This window comes from Odontesthes bonariensis, chromosome 3 (genome assembly GCF_027942865.1).
Source record: "Odontesthes bonariensis isolate fOdoBon6 chromosome 3, fOdoBon6.hap1, whole genome shotgun sequence".
Classification (NCBI taxonomy): Eukaryota; Metazoa; Chordata; class Actinopteri; order Atheriniformes; family Atherinopsidae; genus Odontesthes; species Odontesthes bonariensis.
Window position 1 is genome coordinate 42,684,870 of NC_134508.1, and position 23,656 is coordinate 42,708,525.

Consider the following 23,656-nt stretch of genomic DNA (forward strand, 5'->3'; position numbering starts at 1 on the left):
ATTTTTACTACAATTTCTTTTCTGTGAAAACAAGGTGGAAATAATAATCAAATTCAGATAATTCATTCAGTATATTACATTTTGGAAAATTGATTGTATTAGCAGTCTGAACAATTGCAATCAGGTTGTTGTGTGATTTTGAATAAATGCAAACGTTTTCAGTTTTAAATACATTTGAAAATAGACCTTTTCCCATATGTTAACAACTTCGTTTCTTGAATTAAAAATTGCCAATTTTAATGCTATGATAAAAAGTATAAAAATATGGTCTCTGTGCCCTTAAAAGAGAGAATATATTGCCGTAGAAAAAAATCTTAGCTGGTAAAAATACAACTGCACAAATGTTGTGACGTGCTGCTCAAATCTCAGCGTAGGCTACCATTGAACCAAACGCAGAGGCTCTTACATGTTGTCCCTGGAGGGCAACAGACGGCAGGATCTGATTTGTCATTTGTTACAGTTCACTTAGTGTAGTTGGAACTGAGTGGCAGACAGTTTGGAGACATCTGGTTTTTAACCTACAGAAGCCAGGCATTTAGAGAACCAAGAATACTGTGGTTTAGTAACTCTATGGGGTAAATACAGCTGTGTGTCATCAGCATAGCAGTGAAAAGAGAAAGTGTTAAACTAGAAGCTGGACCTGTTGTTATTTACTGAGAAAACCTTTATAATTCTGAGCCAGATATCCCTACCCAGTGTCACAGTTTATCTTAGAGGATGCTGTGATCAACTGTGTCAAATGCAGCACTAAAGCTGCTTTAAAATGAGATATGTTTGGTGTTGCACTACGCTTCCAAATTAATTTATGTCTATGTGTTGCGTGACACAAGATCTGCGCTGTGCTGAGCTGTTAGGGTGTCCTATCTATACACTCTGCACTGAAGTTAAAAGAAGTTCAAGTGGGTGTAGCGCTCTGTAACAACATGTTACCACGTCCAGTCGTAGAGAATCTGTCAGTTTTCAATGAACCACCGAAGCTCTGACATATTGGAAGACATATTTTCTATTTATATAGCACCAAATACAACAAATGTCATCTCAAGGCACTTAAATAATAAAGTCCAATTCAAGCCAATTGGAATTCAATTCATTGTAATCATAATTATTTATAAAATAATCCAATTCATTCATATAGAGCCAATTCAAATACAATTTCCTAGCTAAGGAAACCAACAGATTGCACTGAAACTTGTCTTCAGTCCAATCTCCCGTCCTGAGCGTGCCTGAGGCGACTGTGGAAAGGAACGACTCCCTTTTAACAGGAAGAAACCTCTGGCAGAACCAGACTCAGGAAGGGTGGCCATCCGCCTCCACCAGCTGGGGTTTGAGAAGACAGAAAAGAGGGGGGAAAAATCACTGTAACACTATTCAATGGATATCTGTTGGAACAGGGAAACACGAGTTAATGACCACAATAATGTCACATGTACATAATATCATTTGAGAAATTAAACGGGGGAAAAAGAGGGGAAAGTGAGGAAAGGTGTGACAGATGAGGCCCCCCAGCAGTCTAAGCCTATAGCAGCTTAACTATGGGATGTTTCAGGATCACCTGAGCCATCCCTAACTATAAGCTTTATAAAAAAGGAAAGTTTTAAGCCTGGTCTTAAAAGTGGAAAGGGTGTCTGCTTCCCGGACATTTACTGGCAGCTTATTCCACAAGAGAGGGGCCTGATAACTGAAGGCTCTGCCTCCCATTCTACTTTTAGAAACTCTGGGAACCTCAAGTAAACCTGCAGTTTGGGAACGAAGTGCTCTGTTAGGAAAATATCTTACAATGAGATCTTTAAGATATGATGGAGCTCGGTCATTAAGAGCTTTATATGCGTGTTTTTACATATGATAGTCATTGGATTCCAAAAAGTGGTTCTCAGTTTTTGTCCAGTTAACTCTCCCCAATAGGCTGTCTAATCGCTCCCTACTCAGCCTGAAGCAGACATGGAAACTGTCAGTGTGGCTCTGTTTTTCTACACTCTGACTTACAATTACTCATTGTGTGATTAATCTAGTTTGCTTGGTTGGTGTATCCCTGGATCTTACTTTCAGAAGAGCAATTTGACACTCCCGTACACTTGTATTGTGAGGGTTTGATATATGGTAATTAGATTATTCTTAATGCTTCCAAACAGCGGGATGGAGACGGATAACTTATTCAGCAGAGATTTCACAACCTGCTTTGTGAAACGGACCCCAGCACTTCAAACCTTCTATACACTTCAACAACAGTTGAATTACCATTTTCACTCAATGCAAATGTGGAGTGCTAAACACACAATGCAAATATTAAACACCATGAAACATCCATCCATTTTCTATACCCGCCTAATCCATCGGTCGGGTCGCGGGGGGGGCTGGAGTCTATCCCAGTGGTTATTGGGGCGAGAGGCGGGGTACACCCTGGACAGGCCGCCAGTACCATTAAACACAAATATGTAATAATACATAATACTAGCAAGTGTAAACATTTTACATATTTTGGAAACACAACTAAATCTGGTCTGCCAACATAGACGCAGTGTACAGGAGGGGCCAGAGCCGTCTCTTTTTCCTGAGACGGCTCAGGTCCTTCAATGTCTGCAGTGATATGATGTGCATGTTTTATCACACTATCATTGAGAGTGCAGTGTTCTATGCTGCTGTCTGCTGGGGGAGTTGTACTACAGACAGAAACTGTAGGCGCCTGGACAAACTGGTGAAAAAGGCTGGTTCTGTTGTAGGCAGAAGGCTGGACCCTCTCAGTGCTGTGGTGGAGCAACGGATGAGGAGGAAGTTAGATTCTGTGATGGAGAACAATAAACATCCTCTCCACAGCATCCTGCAGGACAGAGGAGCAGCTGCAGTGAGAGGCTGCAGGACTGAGAGCTTCAGGAGGTCCTTTGTTCCCACAGCCAGAAGGCTTTATAACAGGGACTGCTGAGTTCTTCTCAAATTGATTGATTGATTTTTATTTATTTGTTTATTTTGCCATTTAGTCATTTATTATTATTTAGTTAGTAGTAGTATTATTATTGTTGTTTTATTGTTGTTAATCCAATCATTGTAAATATTTTAAAAAATGTTGAGCTACTTGACGAATTTGAATTTCCCCCATTGGGGGATAAATAAAGTATTTTTCTATTCTATTCTATTCTATTCTATTCTATTCTATTCTAACTCAATGTTAGAATGAACCTATGAGCTTTACTTATTCACGAACTGGTGCATGACAAATGTCTCCGAAATGTCTGTATTATGATTCAAATGCCTAAAAATGCATCCTGGTACTGAGTAACACTGCTTGCCATTGCTTGCTGGGTTTTTCTTGTGCATGTATGCACTTGGGCAAAAATCCCACATGAATGATTCACTTATATCCAGGGAAGTTTGGTAGAGGTCTTTTCTCAGTATAAGCTAAATAAATCACCTTGAAACTGAGATCATCTCTCAGAGCCCAACAAGTAGCTTTGATTGAGGCCAAAGGTAATGTAGCATTCTGTGTGTGTGTGAGTGTGTACGTGTATGTTTCACAGGAGTAGTAGCAGTAAAGAGGCAGACCGCATGCCACACAGTGAGACAGCACTGGCATCCGTCATCAGAACCATTACCTTTTGTTGTAGCTAGACCCACCAACGTCAGGTGATGAAATGTCAGGTTAAAGTGCACTCGGCTGAGAAAAACTTTCTGCTCTTGGTTTTTTAAAATCCTTAATTAATTTGGTTTGATAGGATGGAAATATTTGCATCCATTCCATGACTGCATGACTCACTGTGCAAAGACCTTTAGGAAAAGCTTTTATAAGAAGACTTTTACAAGTGAGCACAAGTTATTTTCCAACTGCTTGAATGCATTCTTACATTCCTGGCATCACATCTGAGAGTTTTAACAATAGCACCAGCCAGATAGGTGCCAAATGTGCGCCATCATGTGCAATATTTATTCTTTCTTCATTTCTACTAATGTATGTTGTTTCAAATGTATTCATGAAATGTATATTTAAATTGCAAATTTCCGGAACAAAGAAGGTGAAGATTATGACCAGGTATTGTTTAACAGTTCCACAGCTACAGTTACCACAGCTGTACAATAGTAAATCACAAAAAAACCCCATAAAGATAAGAGCAACATTGGAAGCACAACTCTGAACTGTCACATAAAATAGACGAGAATAATATAAGTATCTAAATAGATTTAGTGAAAGAAAAAAAGACAATACTGTAGACTTTCAGCACAATATACAATCATTTGCACAGGCAAGTAATGTGTGAAAAATGTAAATCCACCCTTACTGCTTCCATATGAATTAAAAGTGTAAGTAGCAGCCAAGTGCTGTGAATTAAATGTACTTGAATAACTGATCATCAGCAAGTGTGAGCACCTCTATAAAAGCAGAGGTGTTGGCTGGTTGCTGGTGTGGAGCATCCAGGTGTGTGTGGAAGGCAGATGAGGGCTTGTTTTTAAAACATGAATTTAAGCCAAAACACCTTTTTTTTTTTTTTTTTTCTCAGCTGAAGTAATTTTGTTTTCTTAAAACAGATGGAAGTTAGGGCACTTGAAAGATACAGTCCAATTCAAGCCAATCACCGTCCAATTCATCGTAATACAATCATAATCCATCCAAATCCAATTAATTAAGTTCCAAATTAGTCCAAATCATACAGAACCAATTAAAAAAAATATCAAACGATTAGCTTAGAAAACCAACGGATTGCAGCAAAACTTCTCTTCGGTCCAATCTCCCGTCCTGAGCATGCCTGAGGCGACTGTGGAGAGAAACAAGTCTCTTTTAACAGGAAGAAACCTCTGGCAGAACCAGAACCAGGAAGGGTGGCCATCCGCCTCCACCAGCTGGGGTTTGAGAGGACAGAAAAGAGGGGACAACACAACAAACACCATAACACCATTCAAAGAATAAAGAAAGAGAAGAACATGTTAATGAAAACAATAATGCCAAATGTACATAATGTCATATGATAAATTAAACGGGGGAAAAAGAGAGAGCAAAGTGAGGAAAGGTGTATCAAAGGAGGCTAGCAGCATAATTATGCGTTGTTTCAGGATCACCTGAGCCATCCCTAACTATAAGCTTTATCAAAAAGAAAAGTTTTAAGCCTAATCTTAAAGTTAGAGAGGGTGTCTGAGAGTCAAAGATAGATTCTGGTAAGAAATAACTCCAAGGTTCCTCACTGTAGTACCAGAAGCCAGGGAAATGCAATTTATGGTAAGTAAGCTAGACAGTTTTTCCCTGAAGCGTTCAGTTCCAAAGGCAATGACTTTAGTTTTGTCTGAATTTAGGAGCAGAAAATTCAGAGTCATCCAGGTCTTCATATGTGTGAGACATGCTTGTAGTTTTACCAACTGATTGGTTTCACTGGGTATCATAGATAGGTATAGCTGAGTATCATCAGCAGAGTAATGGAAATTTATGCCATGCTGTCTAATGATATTACCTAATAGAAGCATGTATTAAGTGAAAAGAATCTCCCCAAAAATATTCCACATATTCTAACAATATCACGCCATGTCAAAATATAGTAACATTTCGTTTCGTATATTCTTACAGAATCTCAGCTACACTCAAACATTAATTTGATTTCTTATTCCAGGATAATGCACGGTGGTGTGGTGGTTAGCACCATCACCTCACAACAAGAGGGTTCCAGGTTTAATTCTCAGCTGGGGCTTTTCTGTGTGGAGTTTGCACGTTCTCCCCGTGTATGTGTGGGTTCTCTCTGGGTACCCTGGCTTCCTCCCACTGTCCAAAAGCATGCATGTTAGGTTCATTGGTGTCTCTAAATTGTCCATAGAAGGGAGTATGAGCATGTGTGCACCTGTCCAGGGTGTACCCTGCCTCTTGCCCAATGGCGACTGGGATAGGCTCTAGCCCCCCCGCAACCCTACAGTTGGATTAAGCGGGTATAGAAAATGGATGGATGAATCCTAGGATCATTACAAGTATAATACATGCATCAACATCAGGGTCATGGCAGAGAGGCAAACATGCTCTGTTGTTTCATAGGTTGTGTGGTTACCAGCAAGCTAACAGAGTGTTAGCCTTTTCATCTGTGGTGGAGGATTTAACTCCTTTACATCTCTTTAATGAGGGCTTATTTGTCAATTTTTCAGTCCATATCGATGTTTTAGAACATAGGACTATGACTGACTGCCCCTTTGTCTTCACTTCAATTCAGGGTTGGGGGGGTTGGAGCCAATCCAGGCGGTCATCAAACACGAGGCGGGGTACAGGCCGCCAGTCCATCACAGGGCCACACAGAGACAAACAACCACACACTCTCACACTCACTACTCAGGACAATTTTAGAGACACCAATGAACCTAACATGCATGTTTTTGGGCAGTGGGAGGAAGCCGGAGTACCACGCATACATGGGAAGAACATGCAGACTGCACACAGAAAGGCCCCAGCCCTGAGTTGAACCTGGAACCTTCTTTCTGTGAGGTGACGGTGCTAACCACCACACCATCGTGCAGACCCCACTTCAATTCAATTCAATTCAATTCAGCTTTATTGTCAATTCTTCATGTACCAGACATATGAAGCAATCGATATTACGTTTCTCACCATCCCACGGTGAAGACAAAGACATATGGTGAAAAATTACACATAGCTAAACATTAAATAGACATATAGTGGAAAACTAGGTATAGCTAAACATTAAATAGAAGTATCTAAACATAAAATAGGCATTTTAAGTAAGTAAAGTGCATTCTAGGAAGGAGGATTAAGAAGGCAGTGGAATGGTGCAAAACAGTTCTGTTTGGTAATGGCTAAGTCTGCAAGTTGCACAGTAGTACAAAGACAGTCGGGTAATTGCAGCCTAAGTTTTTGTGTTTTGTTCAAACTGTGCAAGTGGCATAATAATAGTGCAAAGACAGTCATGTCATCTTCCATCCAGCCTGGTGACTGAGGATGGTGAGGGGAGAGAGTTTAACATCCTAACAGCCTGGTGGATGAAGCTGTTGGTGAGTCTGGTGGTGAGGGAGGGGAGGCTTCTATACCTTTTCCCAGATGGCAGGAGGCTGAACAAATTGTGAACAGGGTGGCTTGCATCGCTCACAATTGCGCTTGCCTTGCGGATGAGGCGGGTGGTGTATATGTCTTTCAGGGAGGGGAGTGGGGCACCAATGAACCTTCCTGCTGTGTTCACTATGCACTGCAGGGCTTTTCTGTTGTATTCAGTGCAGCTCCCTCCCCACACAGTGATGCAGCTGGAAAGGATGCTCTCAATGAGAAGGTGCTCATGATGGGGGGTGGAGCACTTGCCCGCTTGAGTCTGCGCAGGAAGTAGAGACGCTGTTGGGCTTTCTTTGCCAGTGATGCGGTGATGGTGGTCCAGGAGAGGTCTTCACTGATGTGCACCCCCAAATTTTTGGGGGTGCACATCACTTGGCTGTAGTTCCAGATGTGCAGGTGGAGGGTGGTAAAGCAGACGTGGACATTTCCTCCTGAAGGTTTTGAAGCAGTTTTTATTGGCAGGTTCCTGGTTCCTGTCTCATTCTAACTTGATCCTGAAAAGGGAATCTATTGTTACCCTGCCTCATTGAATGTGATCACATGTTCAGATGGCTTTTTTACACTTTCTTACAGGTTTTAAATCAAACTGATCAAACTCCAGTGGTGTAGAGTCATTTAAGTTTGTGAGGCTCACAGATGTCATCCTGTTTTTACTGACTGTGTGTTGGAGTAAAGCTTTTGAACCCTTGTACATTGTGTGTGGTTGTAGTTATGACGTTCATCAACCACACCTCAATCTCAGACATTAGCAGGCTGAGCCACATTTGTGTGAGAAATAAAGCTCATGCGCCCGTATCACTATTATTGAGACAAATCCAAATGTAACTATGCCTACACATATGTTAATAACAGAATGTGCATATTTCTCTTTGCAGGTGCACACTATTTCAACTGTGAATCTCCACTACACAGTTTAAAATATGCAGTATATTTTGTCAGTAAATATCAGTATAATACAAGTGAAAATATCTTTTAGAAAAAAAGCCAAATTGTGTTCACATTTCCAGAACAGACATGCGATGAGGATACATCTTATTGAGTGCACTGGAGGATGACAACAGAATTCAAGGCAGCAGTTAATTCACTACAAGTCTTATAACCTAACCACTAACGCTGGAGAGGCCACCCACAAAAAATGTTTCTCATAACAGCTCCAATCTCTACTGATACGCTCTGGGCCAAGATAAATAAGAACACGCTCCTCTGCCAGCCTCCAGGTTTATACTGTAAATACTGCAGGAGTGTGCAAGACAGTTGGTCAACATTTCCCCTTCTGAGTCTGCCACACCCCAATGAGGTCCTCAGCTCTGACTCAATACAGCCAGAAGAAAAAAGAAAAGAAGAAAAAAACATCCTCTTCTTAGTGCTTTCCAGAAACCTGGTTCAGGGATCTGTTGAAACAGCTCTCGACACCTACCCTGTTCCAAATACTAATGTTCGGGTTTTTTTTAATTGGTATTTAAACAAACTAGTTTTTAAATGTTGAAACATTTTGAAAATTGTTTAAAATCTTAGAATCAAGAACTGGTTTGAGCTTTCAAAATGGAAAATCATGAATATTGAGATTGAATGTTTGCACATGTTGAAGCCCCTAAATTCTTTATCACCTCTGATGTGTATATGTTGAACGGATGAAATAGATCCTTGAAGCCCCTTTTGTTTAACAAACAGAGAGCTTGGTAAAATATCTGCCACTTCAGAGGAAAAACACCATCTGGGTGTTTTTGAAGGGGAATTAACAGGAAACACAAAGTCGTGTGACGAAAGACAACTGATGGAACGGAAGCTGAGTTGTGCTTTGTTGGTTGGTCAGGTGTCGTCTCTCCTCTGACCCCTTGTAAGCTTCCAGACAGCACACACACAGTAGCAACAGCATGTTACTGTGATCTTTTGAGTAAGGGATCAGTGTGGGCCAGTATTGTTTTCTGATCATAAAGACTTCGCTTTGACCACAGGAATTTTACACCTGAAATTAAAAAATTGGATTTATAGAACAATAATTTATATAAAACAAATAATTATATGTTTACTGGAGATGGTATTGTATCATACACTTTCCTATCTTGGGAGGAGTTGTTGTTGGGTTTCTTTCCTCAAGAAAATATGATTTATTTTGAGTAATTAAAATAAAAGCATCACATTTTCAAAGAGACACGTTTCTTTTTTACTCATATTAGAAAAGAATAAATAGCAAAAACTAACTACAAAGCAATCTATGATTTTACATTTACAGGTATAAGAAATATCTGCAATATGTTTGTTTCATATCTCAAAATATATGCAAAATGTATTTTTTACTGGCTATTCTAGGTGTTAGTACTGTTTTTCTCCCCATGCAGTTTCTATATACCCTGCATACCTATTTTATATTACTTTTTAACTTTTGGGGCATGCACACATGCACTGACATTATAATTTTATTCGGCGGAAGTTCTTTCTTTTTGATTTCTTATTATTTGCTTACCATAACAAAAGGAAATACATCGTTAGGGAAATAAAAAAAAAAGCCTTATTAACCCTGTAAGACCCAGATATAGAAAAACACCAAAAAAAATTTTTTCAACCATTAAGATGTTGTTGTAGGAGGCCTTTGATGCTGAAAATGATGTGTTTTTAAAAAAAATATGTTTTGTTAAGTTTTTACGGAAACGTTGTAATATTGCAACGTTGGGCTCAATGGGGAGCAGAATCTCCTGCATTTGCACTCATTGTCTGAACAACAATACAGAACTAAGGATTCTTTTGCAGGGTTTTGCTTTTGTCCCAGAACAGTATAACATGAAAAATAACCTCAGTCATGTTGTTCTGAACAGTCATTTATTGCAACAACAAGAACTTAGTAGAGTAGAGTAGAGTAATAAAGATAATTCCCCTTAAAAGGAATCATCATCTCATCCACAGAATTGTGCTCTTCGGGTACCACCTGCAGGCATTTCTCTCTGTATGACTCAAGCCATGGTCTGAGTTTCCAGAGTTTGTCCCTCTTTTCAGTCTCTGACACTGTTGAATTGTTCACAAAATGTAATGTTGTCAAAAGAGATTGGAATCTGTTGCGGGGCATCACATCAGCAACTGGGGAGTGCCGCGTATCTGTCTCCCAATACATACGGGTTCCAGCCATTTGGACCAAGCCCATCCTCAGGTACATGCCCAACATTTTCTGTATTTCCTTGATTGTGGTGTTCACAGATCTTCCATTACTTTGAACGCTGTACTCATTTGTATGGGTTGCCAGAGCTTGAATCATGTCTTCTGAGACAAACTTTTCAAAGTACTGCAGCGGTGTGTGGAGGACAGTTGCATCATCTGTGAGAGCTGGACCAGAAAAATCAGTATTGGGACGGATGAAATCCTTTTTTTGCCAGCGATATCTGTCACGGGGCTTGATGTGTTCATTTGATTGGGGCTCAATGTCCAATGTCCTGGCTGTGCAGTCAGTGGGTTCCTGGTTTTCTTTGTCCACACAGGCATCGTTATCTGACTCCTCATCACTCGCATCAGTGTCGTCAAACTCTATGTCCACATCACTCTCTCCATTATGGACCATCTCAATCACATCCGTCACACTGTACCGAGGATCTGTCCTTGCTGGTCGCATTCTGAAATGGAAAAAATAAAATTGAATATAAACAGCACACATGCTTATTAGATTCTAGATAACCTGCAGAAAAAGAGGGGATGATGGGGAGATTGATTTCAATATGAAGTGTTTACAAATTGCACTGAAATAACCTATTCACACATTTCACTGGTCACACAATAGTGTATAGCTGACCAATTGTAAACTCTGATTATCATACTAATAGGTATGCAGGTAACCTCCAATTTACATCAACACCTTACATTTCTGAGCATCAACACCTGCTCCAGAACAATGGAAAAGCCCTCCCCCATCATCCCCCACAACTGCTATGTCTATGAATAGATATAGGAACATTTCCTTATCAATGGCCAAGACAAAGAGCAGACATGCACAAAAAGAATTTCTTTGTTAGAAAGTCCTGCTTTCTGTGATAAGGGGAAAATACTGAATGTTGCAGGTGGTTAGAATTCATTATAAGTAAATGAAAATGATTATATATGGCAATATATACCTTTGCACACTAGTTTCTAATACAATAATATGTAATCTAATATAAGGCTAGAATGTATAAATCATGTGTAGTTTAAAGTTATATAGAAAAAATGTAAATGGAAGGTCCTCTGAAGAGGTTCCTCTCAAAACAGGGATATTTTGACTACCACATTCACCCAACGTTGTAATATTGCAACGCTTACAAAACAAGCTCTAAAGAAAATGTAATGCACATTTTCCACAATGAATACATATGGACACGTTCTAGACACTGTAATAAACACAAAAAAAAATATTTAAAGCATTTTACTTACTTCAATCAGATAAATCCAGTCCAGTAAATGAAGGGGTTGATGCTCTCTCAAAAATCTGGAGGTTGTGTGACTTCTCGACCTGAGGGCAGGCCTTATATACAAATGTGTGACCCAATAGCTTTCTGAGACTGAACAATAGGACCAAATGAGTATGTTAATGTGGTTGAACCAAAAAAAAAACCCCAAAAAAAAGTTTTTTGGGGGGATGCAAAAATTGTTGTAATTCTGCAACAGTGGGTCTTACAGGGTTAAGGCTAAGGTTGGTTTAGCCCTCTATGTTGGGTTGAATTGACTGGTCAACCTTTATGTAGGAGATTATTTTGTTATATCCTGACTACTAGCCATGTGAATATTGCCTGGCAAGTTCAGAAACCTCAGAAAATAGCAGACAAGCTAATCACAACTGTCAATCACTGGCCATGTACTGACATCAAATCCTTCACTTTGCCCTCAAATCTTATCATTGCAATAATTTATAGAGTAATCATCAGCATTTTGATTCGATGGCCTGGATTAGGTAACTAAAACCATAATAGGTTTTAAAAGGGACTGATGTCGTACTTCTAGACACTGTAAATGGGAAATTATGTAAAGCCAACAGCTTTTTACCCATCGACAGAACTGAACAGAAGGTATGGCAACAGTGATGTCAGGCTCAAGCTGCAGTACTCATGATCATCCAGGCAGGATCAAGTGGCATCAGGACAGCCCTTGGTCAAATCAGGGACCGATGCAAATGTTGTTATTGAGGACCTCCTGGTGGATACATGCCAACAACATTACCATTCGAAACTTACCTGGGGTGTTCACCATTGTATTTAGGTGATGATTAGATTTGTTGCATAGCTTGACCACTTACGCTAAAACGTATTACATCACTTCCTGTTACCTTTTTTGGGTTCTGTGGAATTTCTTGCTCCTCTTGGACTATTAAAAATCACTCAGTTTCTTCAGATAATTCACACATTTTTGCATAGTTAACTCTAACACATACTTTTTCTATTCACTCTTACAGATCTTTAGTGTTTATTTACATTTTTCTAGGGGTTCTAAAGCTTAGCATGGCTACCAGTTCTCTCCCTCCATCTCCTGCCTTCTCTTGTTCCATGTGTCAGATATTTAGTTACTCCTCTGCCTACTTCAGTGGTAATGTAGTCTTTTTTTAGTTTTGCAGGCGAGGTTATCTGAACGGAGATCTGTGTGAAAAGGAGAGCAAGACAAGCGCTGTTATTTTTTCGGCAGCTGAACAAATAATGCTGATGGAGCTGTATGAGGATTTTAAAAGTGTCATCACCAGAAATGGTAATACAGCTGCGATCAAAAAAGCGAAGAAACGGCTAACAACTGCAGACAGACTAAATGCGTAAGTTATGAAAGTTTCATACCATTGACATTAATTTTACTGTCCTCATGTATTTATGCTCTCCTCTTTGTGTTATAATTTGTTTACATAAAGCATGCTGAATTGTATGAGATGTACAGCACACATATACTGGCCCTGCTCAGTTTATTAATAACCCAATAATCAACACGCATCATCATACTTTGTGACTATATTATCCTGTGTGTGTGACCCAGATATTATTTTTTCACTGTTACATCTCAGCAGGATCAATCTTAACAGCCAAAAGCGTACCTGGCAGCAGGTGAAAGTAAAGTACAGAAACATATTTCAGAGTGGTAAGTAGCCTTTGAAGAAATGTGTTTGTCCAATAAAGAGAGCGCCAAACTAGATATGGAATACAAGAAACTGAAAATAAAAAAGATCAAGCTAGAGATTATGAAACTGGAGAGGGATGTTAGTATAAATTCAGATAAAGGAGAATTTCGTGTTGTGAACTGTATTTAATTCTGTTTTCTCTACACAGCTTGAGAAACAACACAACTTGAACTCAAACTTGTCATTATTGTACGGTTCATGCAAAGTGTTAGAACTTTGTTTATACATTTATATTCACAGTGGGGTGCCATGACCTAAACGTGTGGAAAGTTATAAATCATCTCTGTCCATTTAGCCTTCTTACACTTGCTCTGACTTAAACTGCTACTGTGTCAATGGTAAATTATGAAAAGAAGTTCTAACTCAAAGGTCACAACAATAAGGATCAAAGGAAATATGTGTCCCTGTACAGGTCCCTCACTGTGTCAGGAGAAACTGAGTCCTTTCAGGCACTAGAACTCAACGAAAAAAAGACTTGAGCCTGAAAAGTTGTCCACAAGACAAAATGTATAAAATATGAAGTATACTATAAAATTTAAGATGGCTCTGTCAGAAGTCAGCCATGGTGCCTGAAAACTTTAAGCAATGAACCTGTATTTAATTTGGCCAAAGGTCATTTGTATCCGTGCCCTTGTTTTAGCATGTGCATTGTGGAATGCCCTCTCCGCCCTTGTTCCTGGATCAGAATATGGCGTGAGGAGGTACGGCCAGCATGCATAGCCTCTGTCCCCAAGCAGGACACCATTAAACTCTCCTGCAGAATAAGATAAATGTTGGATGGATATACATGTGTTAAGACTTGGCAATTTGATGCAATATGTGCCTTATATGGCTATCTATAATAAAGTATGACGAGCACTTTAAATTCCTTAAGATGACCTCTACACCTGACCTCTCATTAGAGCACCAAAATTCTGGCTATGCTACACCTTACTTCAAAAGTACACTCCTTCAGGTTAGTAAAATTCTTGCGCCTTGTGCAAACCTCTGTGCCAGTGAGGATGCTCGGAAGATCCAAGAATCATGAACTGATCCCGGCCATTTAGCCTCAATGTTGGAAATTAAATGACCTCCATCACAGATCATCTGTATGCACGGAGGATAGGAGTCAATGATGAGGTTTCACAGGGCATAAATGTAACATTGCTCAGCATTACTCAAAGGGGTTGATGTGGTATTTTTCAAAATTAGAAATCCAGTTCAGAGTCTATGGACAATTACCAAGTGTACCTGTACATTTAGGATGTGGAAAAGTTTTCGGTTTACATAGTCAGCCTCCACGGGTCCAGCAGGGGCCTGGACAATGTGACAATGTTTAAATCCAGGCTGAAAACAGTTCTATTTAGATGTGCATATGACACCTGAAAGTATTTTATCTGCACTCTTCACTTTTAAATTAATTAATTAATAATTTTTTTGTTTTTTGGAATGATTTTCCAAATGTAGCTGTAAAGCACTTTGAATTGCCTTGTGTACGAATTGTGCTCTACAAATTGCCTTGCCTTGGATGCGTACATGGGTACAGTGTAGTGCACCGATAACATTAGGGAAGCCTGAGGGAGATGATGAACTTAATGCAAATACTTCAGCCAGTAGGTTGTTTTACATTATCGGCTACTGTAAATGTGGAGCAACAGCCTGAAAGGACAGAGGTCCCCCCCCTCCCTCTGTTCAAGTCTTAAAGGGGAACTCCGGGGCATTTGAAGCGCAATCCCATTGCTAGAGGTTGTCAAATACTGACAGTAGGACACAGACTGGTGCAAATCGGCGCACCCTGTGCGGAGATTGCGCTGTTTGCGCAGCCTGTCATGCTAACCAAATACGTGGTGGCTAGGGGCAAGCGCTAACCCTTCCACGTAAAACAACAACTTGCACACTGCAGAAACGTCACACCACTTTATAAACCATCCGACAATAAAGTCACAAGCCTTACCATCAAAACCATATGCATGGTTCTCACATTACTGGCATGGGGACGTTACAAAACAACTTTATAAACAGCATGTCACTTACCGGTTGTCGGTATGCTCGCGCATGTGAAAGCCCAAAAGAGTCAATGGACGATACTCCCATATACAAAACAATTATCTTCTCTAGAAAAACTGCGTTCAAATATTTAAAACATTGTTTTAAATACTTGAACGCAGTTTTTTGGTAAGGCTTGTGACTTTATTGTCGGATGGTTTATAAAGTGGTGTGACGTTTCTGCAGTGTGCAAGTTGTTGTTTTACGCGGAAGGTTTAGCACTTGCCCCTTAGCCACCACGTATTTGGCTAGCATGACAGGCTGCGCAAACAGCGCAATCGCCGCACAGGGAGTGCCGATATGGGTTTTCAGTTAAAGGAGTTCCCCTTTAACTCAAAACCCATCCGTTCAAAGTGTGCTTACCTCAATTTATTGCTCCGTTCTGTGTATTTTCAATATGGTAAGATTTTTTAATTCCTGCGTTTTATCTAATATCTTATTTGTACAGTGTCCTTGACTGTTTTGAAAGGAGCTTTCAATAATTTGTATCATTAACATTATTACCTGTCCCCCATTTTTCTGAGTCTGGTCCTACGTGGGTGTAGATTGGATGTTTGTTAGGTATTGATTAGTTTTAATGAATACCATGTTCTCTCTCATTTAATTTCATGTTCAATACGTGTGTATAGTTGCGTTTCTTTAGTTGCACTGGCACCGACTGATTGATTTTTTGAGACAGTGAAAGTGGTGATATGATAACCACAGTTTTTGTTTCGTTTTTTAGACAAGACATGAGTTGCGGGAGCGCAGAATTCTAGGTGAACATTTCTTTCGGGAGTCTGTTTCAGCCGGTCGGACATTTTTTGAGTTGCAGCTAAGCTAAGCTTCAACTTTAGCCTGCCCGGGACCAGGCTAGTTCAACAGCATAAATTACCATGGTTACTCAGCGGGCGTTCAAATAAGCCACGTTTATGGAACGGAACTCTCGCTAAATTTAGCCAGAAGTAGCGAAATAAGCCAGGCTTTCCGCTAAGCCAGCTCTAGGAATACCCCCCTGGCCCTTATTCTGAGTTTCTGTCTGAATTCTCAGAGTTTTTATCCCAGTTAGTGCTGAGTACAGATAAAGTCATTGTAGTGGGTGACTTTAATATGCATGCATATGTTGAAAATGACAGCCTAAATATTAACTTTAATTCTATATTAGACTCTACTGGATTTTCTCAGAGTGTTCACAGACCTACTCACTGCCTTAATCACACCCTTGATCTTGTGGCATTGAGAGTGAACAGTTAACAGTATTCCAGTAGTCCGAGCTCTGTTGAGCCAGGTATTCCTTTAACTCTCAGCAGTGATGATTTCTTGAGCTTCTTTATCAATAAAATTGTTTCTATCAGTGATAAGATTAATGGAATCCTTCCCACTATTATCAGTGATGTATCATCAAGTACAGCAGCTTTAGAAGTATCTTTAGAACCTGATTTATATTTAGACGGCTTCTGCCCAGTTGATCTCTCTGAACTAACGACAGTAGTAGTCTCTTCTAAACCATCAACTTGCGTTTTAGACCCAATCCCAACTAGACTGTTCAAGGAGGTTTTCCCCTTAAATTGACACTTCCATATTGGATTTGATCAATCTGTCTTTGTTGACAGGATATGTCCCTCAGACTTTTAAGGTTGCTGTAATTAAACCTACTCTTGATAAAGAAGTGTTAAGAAGCTAATTATCGACCTATATCCAATCTCCCTTTTTTGTCTAAAGTTCTGGAAAAAATAGTTGCAGCTCACCTTCGTGATAATTTCCATATAAATAATCTGTTTGAAGAGTTTCAGAGTGCATCATAGCACAGAAACTGCACTGCTGAAAGTTACCAATGATCTCCTCTTAGCCTCTGATAGCGGACTTGTGTCTGTGCTTGGCCTGTTGGATCTCAGTGCTGCATTTGATACGGTTGATCACAGTATCTTATTAAAGAGACTTGAACATGTTATTGGGATTAAAGGAACTGCATTAGGCTGGTTTAAGTCACATTTATCTGATAGATTCCAGTTTAATCATGTAAATCCACAGGGTTCTGTGCTTGCCTTCGACCAATTATTTTAACTCTATATATGCTTTCATTCAGTAATCTTATTAGACAACATGGCATTGCTATGCTGATCAGGGGCGCCGATTTATGTTTCTGCTGGTAGGTGCTCACCGTGCTTGTATGACTCGTTGCTTTTTTGGTTTCAAATCTTTTTTTATTATTATTTCCACGATGAATATACAAGTAACAGTGATACATTGAAGATGAGTATCTCAACAATAACAAAAATACCCTCCACAATACAACCCTAAGGTTGGGCTCGTGTAATTCTAAATGGTATCAAAGTTTTGCAAAAATCAACATTTACATATAAGAAGAAAAAAGATTTACAGAAATCTTGAGGTAGAACATTGACCCGACCTGCCCACCCACTCACCACCAATCCCCTATCCCCACCCCCAGTCTTAAAAGAGGTTAAGTAAAGGGCACACAAAAAGAAGAAAACAAGATTGTGAATTTTTCTTGAATTAAAAGTAGTTGGCGGGCTTATTAAAATCAAAACCTTGAGCTACTCGAATGTCAAGGGTTCACAATATTCGCTCTCTCATGTTGTAATCTATGCTGTGTAAGAATCATGAAAATAGGTCAGAAAGGATTGCCAGGTCTTATAAAATTTACCCTCTGAGCCTCCAATTGAAAATCTTACCTTCTCTAGAGTTAGACAGTGCATAACACCTCGGAGCCACTGAATGTGTGTGGGTGAGGTTGTCCCCTTCCATCTAAGCAGAATGGCCCGCCTGGCCAGAAGCAAGGAGAAAGAGATCACATGGCGCTCAGTGAAAGTCATCTGGGGAACATCATCCGCAGAAGCACCAAACAGAGCAATCATAGGGTTTGGGTCTAGTCTACGCTTCAGAATTTTCGAAAGAGTATGAAAAACTTCATTCCAAAATTCTTGTAATCGAGGGCACAGCCAGTACATGTGGAAAAGAGTGGCATCCCCTGACTTGCATTTATCGCAGGTAGGGATGCTGTCCGAGTATATGCTGGCTAGTTTTACCTTTGACATGTGAGCTCTATGGATCACTTTAAATTGTATTAGGCAGTGTCTCGCGCACAGTGATGATTTATGGATCGATTTCAGGATTGACTCCCAGCGGTCAGCTGCAATTGAATGCACTAGGTCCTGTTCCCATGGAATCTTGGTCCGATTCAATGACAAATGCTGCAGCATGGTGATGTTATGGCACAATGTTGAGAGGGCGCCCTTCGATGCACGATTAAATGAGAAAAAACTATCCATTGGATTGGGACTAGGTTAATTGGGGAAAGCTGGCAGAACATGCCGCATGAAATCCCTGACCTGTAAGTAACAGAAAAACTGAGTTTTGGGCAAGTTAAATTTCTTTGAAAGTTCCTCAAAGGAGGAAAAACTGCTACCTTTGAATAGGTCTGAGAATGAAATGATGCCTTTTTTATGCCAGTCTATGAAGGAAGTATCGTATTGAGACGGGGCGAATAAATGGTTGCAGGCAACAGGACTGAGAATGGAAAATTCTGTATAACCAAATGTTCTCCTAAACTGGGTCCACACCCTCACGTTGAACGAGTTGAACGTATGACTGGGTTTTTTATTTGTTGGGGTTTCGGATGGTTGAGTGGGGAACCGAGGAGTGCAGAAAGTGACATGTTTTGGACTGAATTTAGCTCCACAGTTGTCCATTCCGGGCCATCAGATCGAAAATTGTACCGGTGCCAGATGGCGAGAGAGCGGATGTTCGCTGCCCAATAGTAGTAACGCATATTGGGGAGTCCCATACCTCCGTCTTTCTTTGAGCGCTGGGGTACCGTTTTGTTTATTCGGGGTCTCTTGTTCCGCCATATGTATGTGGAAATAGTCGAGTCTAAGGAAACAAAAAGGGACTTGGGAACAAATACAGGCAAACATTGAAAAAAGTAAGTAAACTTTGGCAGTACATTCATTTTTACGGAGTTTACACGGCCAGCTAGAGTCAGTGCGAGGGGTGACCACTGTTGTAAAGACGTTCTAACCTGGTTTTGCAGATGTGTAAAGTTTTCTTTGAAAGGGTTTTTAAATTTACGGGTGATCTCGATTCCTAAGTAGGTGAATTGTCGTCTCTCAATCATAAATGGGATGTTGCTATAATCAGCATCTAGTGCCTCAGCATTTACCGGGAATAGCTTTGTCTTGTGCAAGTTAATTTTGTAGCCTGACAAGGGTCCGAATATGCCAAACAAAGACAGCGCCACAGGTAAAGAATTTGTTGGGTCCGAGACATACAGCAAGAGATCGTCAGCGTAGAGAGAGACCTTATGTTTTACGCCACCCCTAAGGATGCCTTCAATCCCAGTGTTGTCTCTGAGCGAGATTGCAAGCGGCTCTATAGTTCCTGAAGGCGTCATTAATCTCAGCAGGGTTAGAGGTAATTTCACCAGTGTCAGAACCTATCCCAGCTATAAGTTGTTTGGCTCTACGTCCTTTTAGCAAATTAGCAAGTAGCATCCCTGATTTCTCCCCCTGTTCATATATCAAACTGTTGTTTTTTTAATAGGATATTTTGTGTTTGATGGGTTGACTACGGTGGCCGACACGTGCAAACGCGCTGCAAACGGCGAAACAATTCCAACAGTAAAATGCTGCAAGAGAAAAATGCGGCAATAACAAAAACGACCGGAACACACGCGCTGCAAACCCCAAAACACATGCAAGACAGAAACGCTGCAAACTTCAAAACACATGCAAGATAAAAATGCTGCAAACTTCAAAACACATGCAAGACAAAAACGCTGCAAACTTCAAAACACACGCAAGATAAAAATTCTGCAAACTTTAAAACACATGCAAGACAAAAACGCTGCAGACTTTAAAACACATGCAAGACAAAAATGCTGCAAACTTCAAAACACATGCAAGACAGAAACGCTGCAAACTTTAAAACACATGCAAGATAAAAATGCTGCAAACTTCAAAACACATGCAAGACAAAAACGCTGCAAACTTCAAAACACACGCAAGATAAAAATTCTGCAAACTTTAAAACACATGCAAGACAAAAACGCTGCAAACTTCAAAACACAACGGAAGTTCGCCAGGCCACTGGGGGGTCTCGACCTGTGGGATAGGGGATATATGGGAGCGCTACCATATGAACCAGAGTGATATGAACGAAAGAGAAGAAAGTCAGAAGGTAAGTTGTCCTCATGTCTTTTTTAAACACTTGGCCGTAATCTTTTACCTTATTATAGAAGAGCAGCGGAGTTATGTCGCTAATGTTAGCGTGCTTTCATTTAATTTAATGTTAGCTTTCGCTCGGGGACATCGTCTCCTCATATTGGATACATGGTAAGAGAGATGACAAACCGAGTGCACGGAAAGTACAGAGAGTAAAGGAGATGGCAAGGGAAGAGAAAAGAGAACAAATTTGAAGAAGAGTAACAGAGGCAATTCCAGGAAGCAGAGACGGGACATTAGGGCAAAATGTGGAGGTGATGAGGAGATGTGGAGAGCATTGAACTAATAATAATAATCTCCACTTTCCCCTCACAGATGTACTGTCCATTTTGTGGAGAAACCGTGAGAGATTTTGCAGACTTTTGTTTTCAGTGTGGCAAAAATGTTAAATTTCTTAGTACAATTTGTAATAAGGCAAACAAACCCCCTGAGGAAAGGCCCACCACCAGTGCAGTTCCTGATGCTCAGTCAGGCACTAGTGCAGGTAAACTGAAAATCGTGTTCTTGTAGTCAGTATATCTCAGCAATACTCAGTACATTAAATGTTAGAAATACATTAAATATGAGAATAGTGGGGGTAATAATAAAGTAATTAATTAAGAGTAATTAATGTGCAATTCCTGTATTTTTGACCTTTCAGGAAGCTCAGGTGTTGAGTACTTTTTGAAATTTAGGGCAATAAAAGAGAGGGAAAGAAAGACATTCTTTTCAAAGAACAGAGCAGGGAAGGAACAGAAACAGAAAATAGTGAAGGTATGCCATTGCCCACACACAATGACCAACGCAGACTCATGAACTGTAAATGACAGATTCTATCAATTAAATTTATTTTATTAATTTCATTATCTTATCTTTCATCAGATTAATGTTGGCGTTATGAAGATGCACGGGTGCTCTCTTAAGCCTGTGAGAGGGAAGTCTCTTCCCATTGATATTCAGCCTCATTGGTCAGCTGAACAACTGCTGGCTGCTGCTGTAAAAAAGCAGAAAGATTTCAACCAGGATATGGAAGATTGTGCTTATGTTTTGTTGTATCCTGATGCTAAAAAAGTTATAAACATCCCGGGATCTGACACCCCTTTCACAGTGCAGAAGTACAAAGAGGAGATTGGAAAGTCCTACCAAAGAATTACTTTTTACATTTGCACTGTTAGGGACTTTGCAAACAGCTGTAAGTGCTTCTGACACATCTTCACTCTTGTTTTAAGCTCAACTTTGTTATATGTTAGATTTAAATATCACATTTTTACACCTACATATGATTCTCAGACCAAGATACATTCCAGTCATGATTCTTTTAACTTCCAGGTTTAACTTGTGTGTCATCAGTATAAATATCAGAAAGCCCTTTAGGCCCACTTTAGGCTTGTATTTCCAATACAGTCTTTTTCTTACTACAATGTGGGTTTATTGTGCCACAATACAAAGTTTGAAAGCAAAAGGGGATACCATATGATTCTACCATTTCACCAAATTTATGTAGTGAATTTTAATTAAGTATTTATGGTTGATAGATATTGAAGATTCAAGGATTCAAAATAACCTTTACTCACAGGTAAAACTGGGGAGATTAATGCAATTCAACTTCATACCCGTAACAATCAAGATAATTATTGCATTTAGGTTACAGTGGACATTCTTCAAGTGACGATGACAGTGTTGTCCATGTTCGGTTGCCATCTGGAGACAGTCCACTTTCTGACACCTTGGTCAGTTATCATCTGTATGGCATTACACGTTAAGTGAAGTGAATTGATATTTTCGTTTGATGAAATCTGTCATTTCTATGTTGTATGCAGTTGTGGGATGGTCCAGATAATGCTAGCAGTCCAAGAATGGAGAACATTCTGAATGAGTAAAATACAAAACGACAAACAAAACATTGTCCACTTCATATTTTGTTGCTCAGACAGTGCAACGCACAGTGCAGCTACTTAATTATTTAGTTTTTTTTTATTTCCAGACCTTTCAGACACACACAACCAGGCTCTGATCAAGTAAGACTTGAATTCATCTACTTAAATGTTGAATGTGTGAACATATTTTCATGAATTCTCCAAGCTAATCACTCAAAATGTAATGTGTACTATTATAGTTACTAAGCCAGTGGCACTGTCATTACATTAACTGCAGTAATTTCTTCGGTTAAATTAGGATGGAGGACAAACCAAAGTCCAGGAACTTCTCAAATCCACCCAGGACCACAACAAAAACTACTATAGGTAAGCTGTGTTGATGGTTACAACCTTTACAGATTTGCTTTTTACATTTTTACATTTCTAAATGGAAGTCACTACTTACAAACCAAGGAAAAAAAATCCCACAAGTATTTTGGGATATTCATATCTTTTTTTTAAAATATATTTTGGCATATATATATATATATATATATACATACATACATATGCCAAACATACTGGTATTATCTGTTCTAAACCCAATATTCTTTTTAAAGATCATTCATTAGATATAAATTTGAAAATATTTACTCAACTGTCCTCTCAATACAGCAACTACACAAATGTGTATGCACCTATCATAGTTGACAGTGACTCAGAGCCAGAGGAACATATGGAGCACTGTGCAGAGGAAAGGTAGTAATTACTAATTAGTATTTTTCTAAATCTTATTTGTGCCTTTATTCTTTGAAATAATAATACACCACATTTTCTTTTACAGCACAGACCATAAGACTGCTGCAGACATTATTTCAGAGCTCTATGCAAAGACTACACAAACGTCTCACAGCAGGTTCAATATCAATAGAGGCAATGTTTGGGACGGAGCGGTCCGAGGCTTCAAACGTGCTTCATTTGACCCATCCAATGAAATATTAGTGAGGTTCACTGACGATGAGGGACAAGCTGAGGATGGACTTGACAATGGTGGTCCCAAGCGTGAGTTCCTGACCCTTCTTATGAACTGCCTAAGAACACGCAGAATCTTTGATGGACCAGAGGACAGGAAATTTATCACACTTGACAGTAAAGGTAATGACCTTATTTCGAGTTTCAGCATCTTCTTCATGAGAATGCGGCAACTGATGTAAATGTAGTTCTAATTTGACAAAAAAAATCTACAGCTGCGAAAGATGATGAATACTTCCTTGCTGGGAAGATGATTGCTACTTCCATCGTTCATGGTGGTCCAGGTCCTCGCTTCTTGGCAGAGACGTTTTACCAGTTCCTCACAGGAACAACCACTGACATTGACCCAAAATTGAAGATATCACTGATGACACCATGAGAGCTTCCCTGCTTGAGGTAGGTTGGTATTATTAACAACAAC

The 23,656-nt window shown here is 39.7% G+C and overlaps 1 protein-coding gene across 1 annotated transcript; it reads left to right on the forward strand.

Moving 5' to 3' along the window:
* Nucleotides 1-21,815: 21,815 nt before the first annotated feature.
* LOC142377030 (G2/M phase-specific E3 ubiquitin-protein ligase-like) lies at nt 21,816-23,614 on the forward strand. The gene is made up of 6 exons (XM_075460750.1): nt 21,816-22,223; nt 22,332-22,365; nt 22,523-22,590; nt 22,879-22,962; nt 23,048-23,358; nt 23,451-23,614. The coding sequence occupies exons 1-6, from the start codon at nt 22,162-22,164 to the stop codon at nt 23,612-23,614; spliced, it is 723 nt and encodes a 240-aa protein (XP_075316865.1). The 5' UTR covers nt 21,816-22,161.
* Nucleotides 23,615-23,656: the final 42 nt, after the last annotated feature.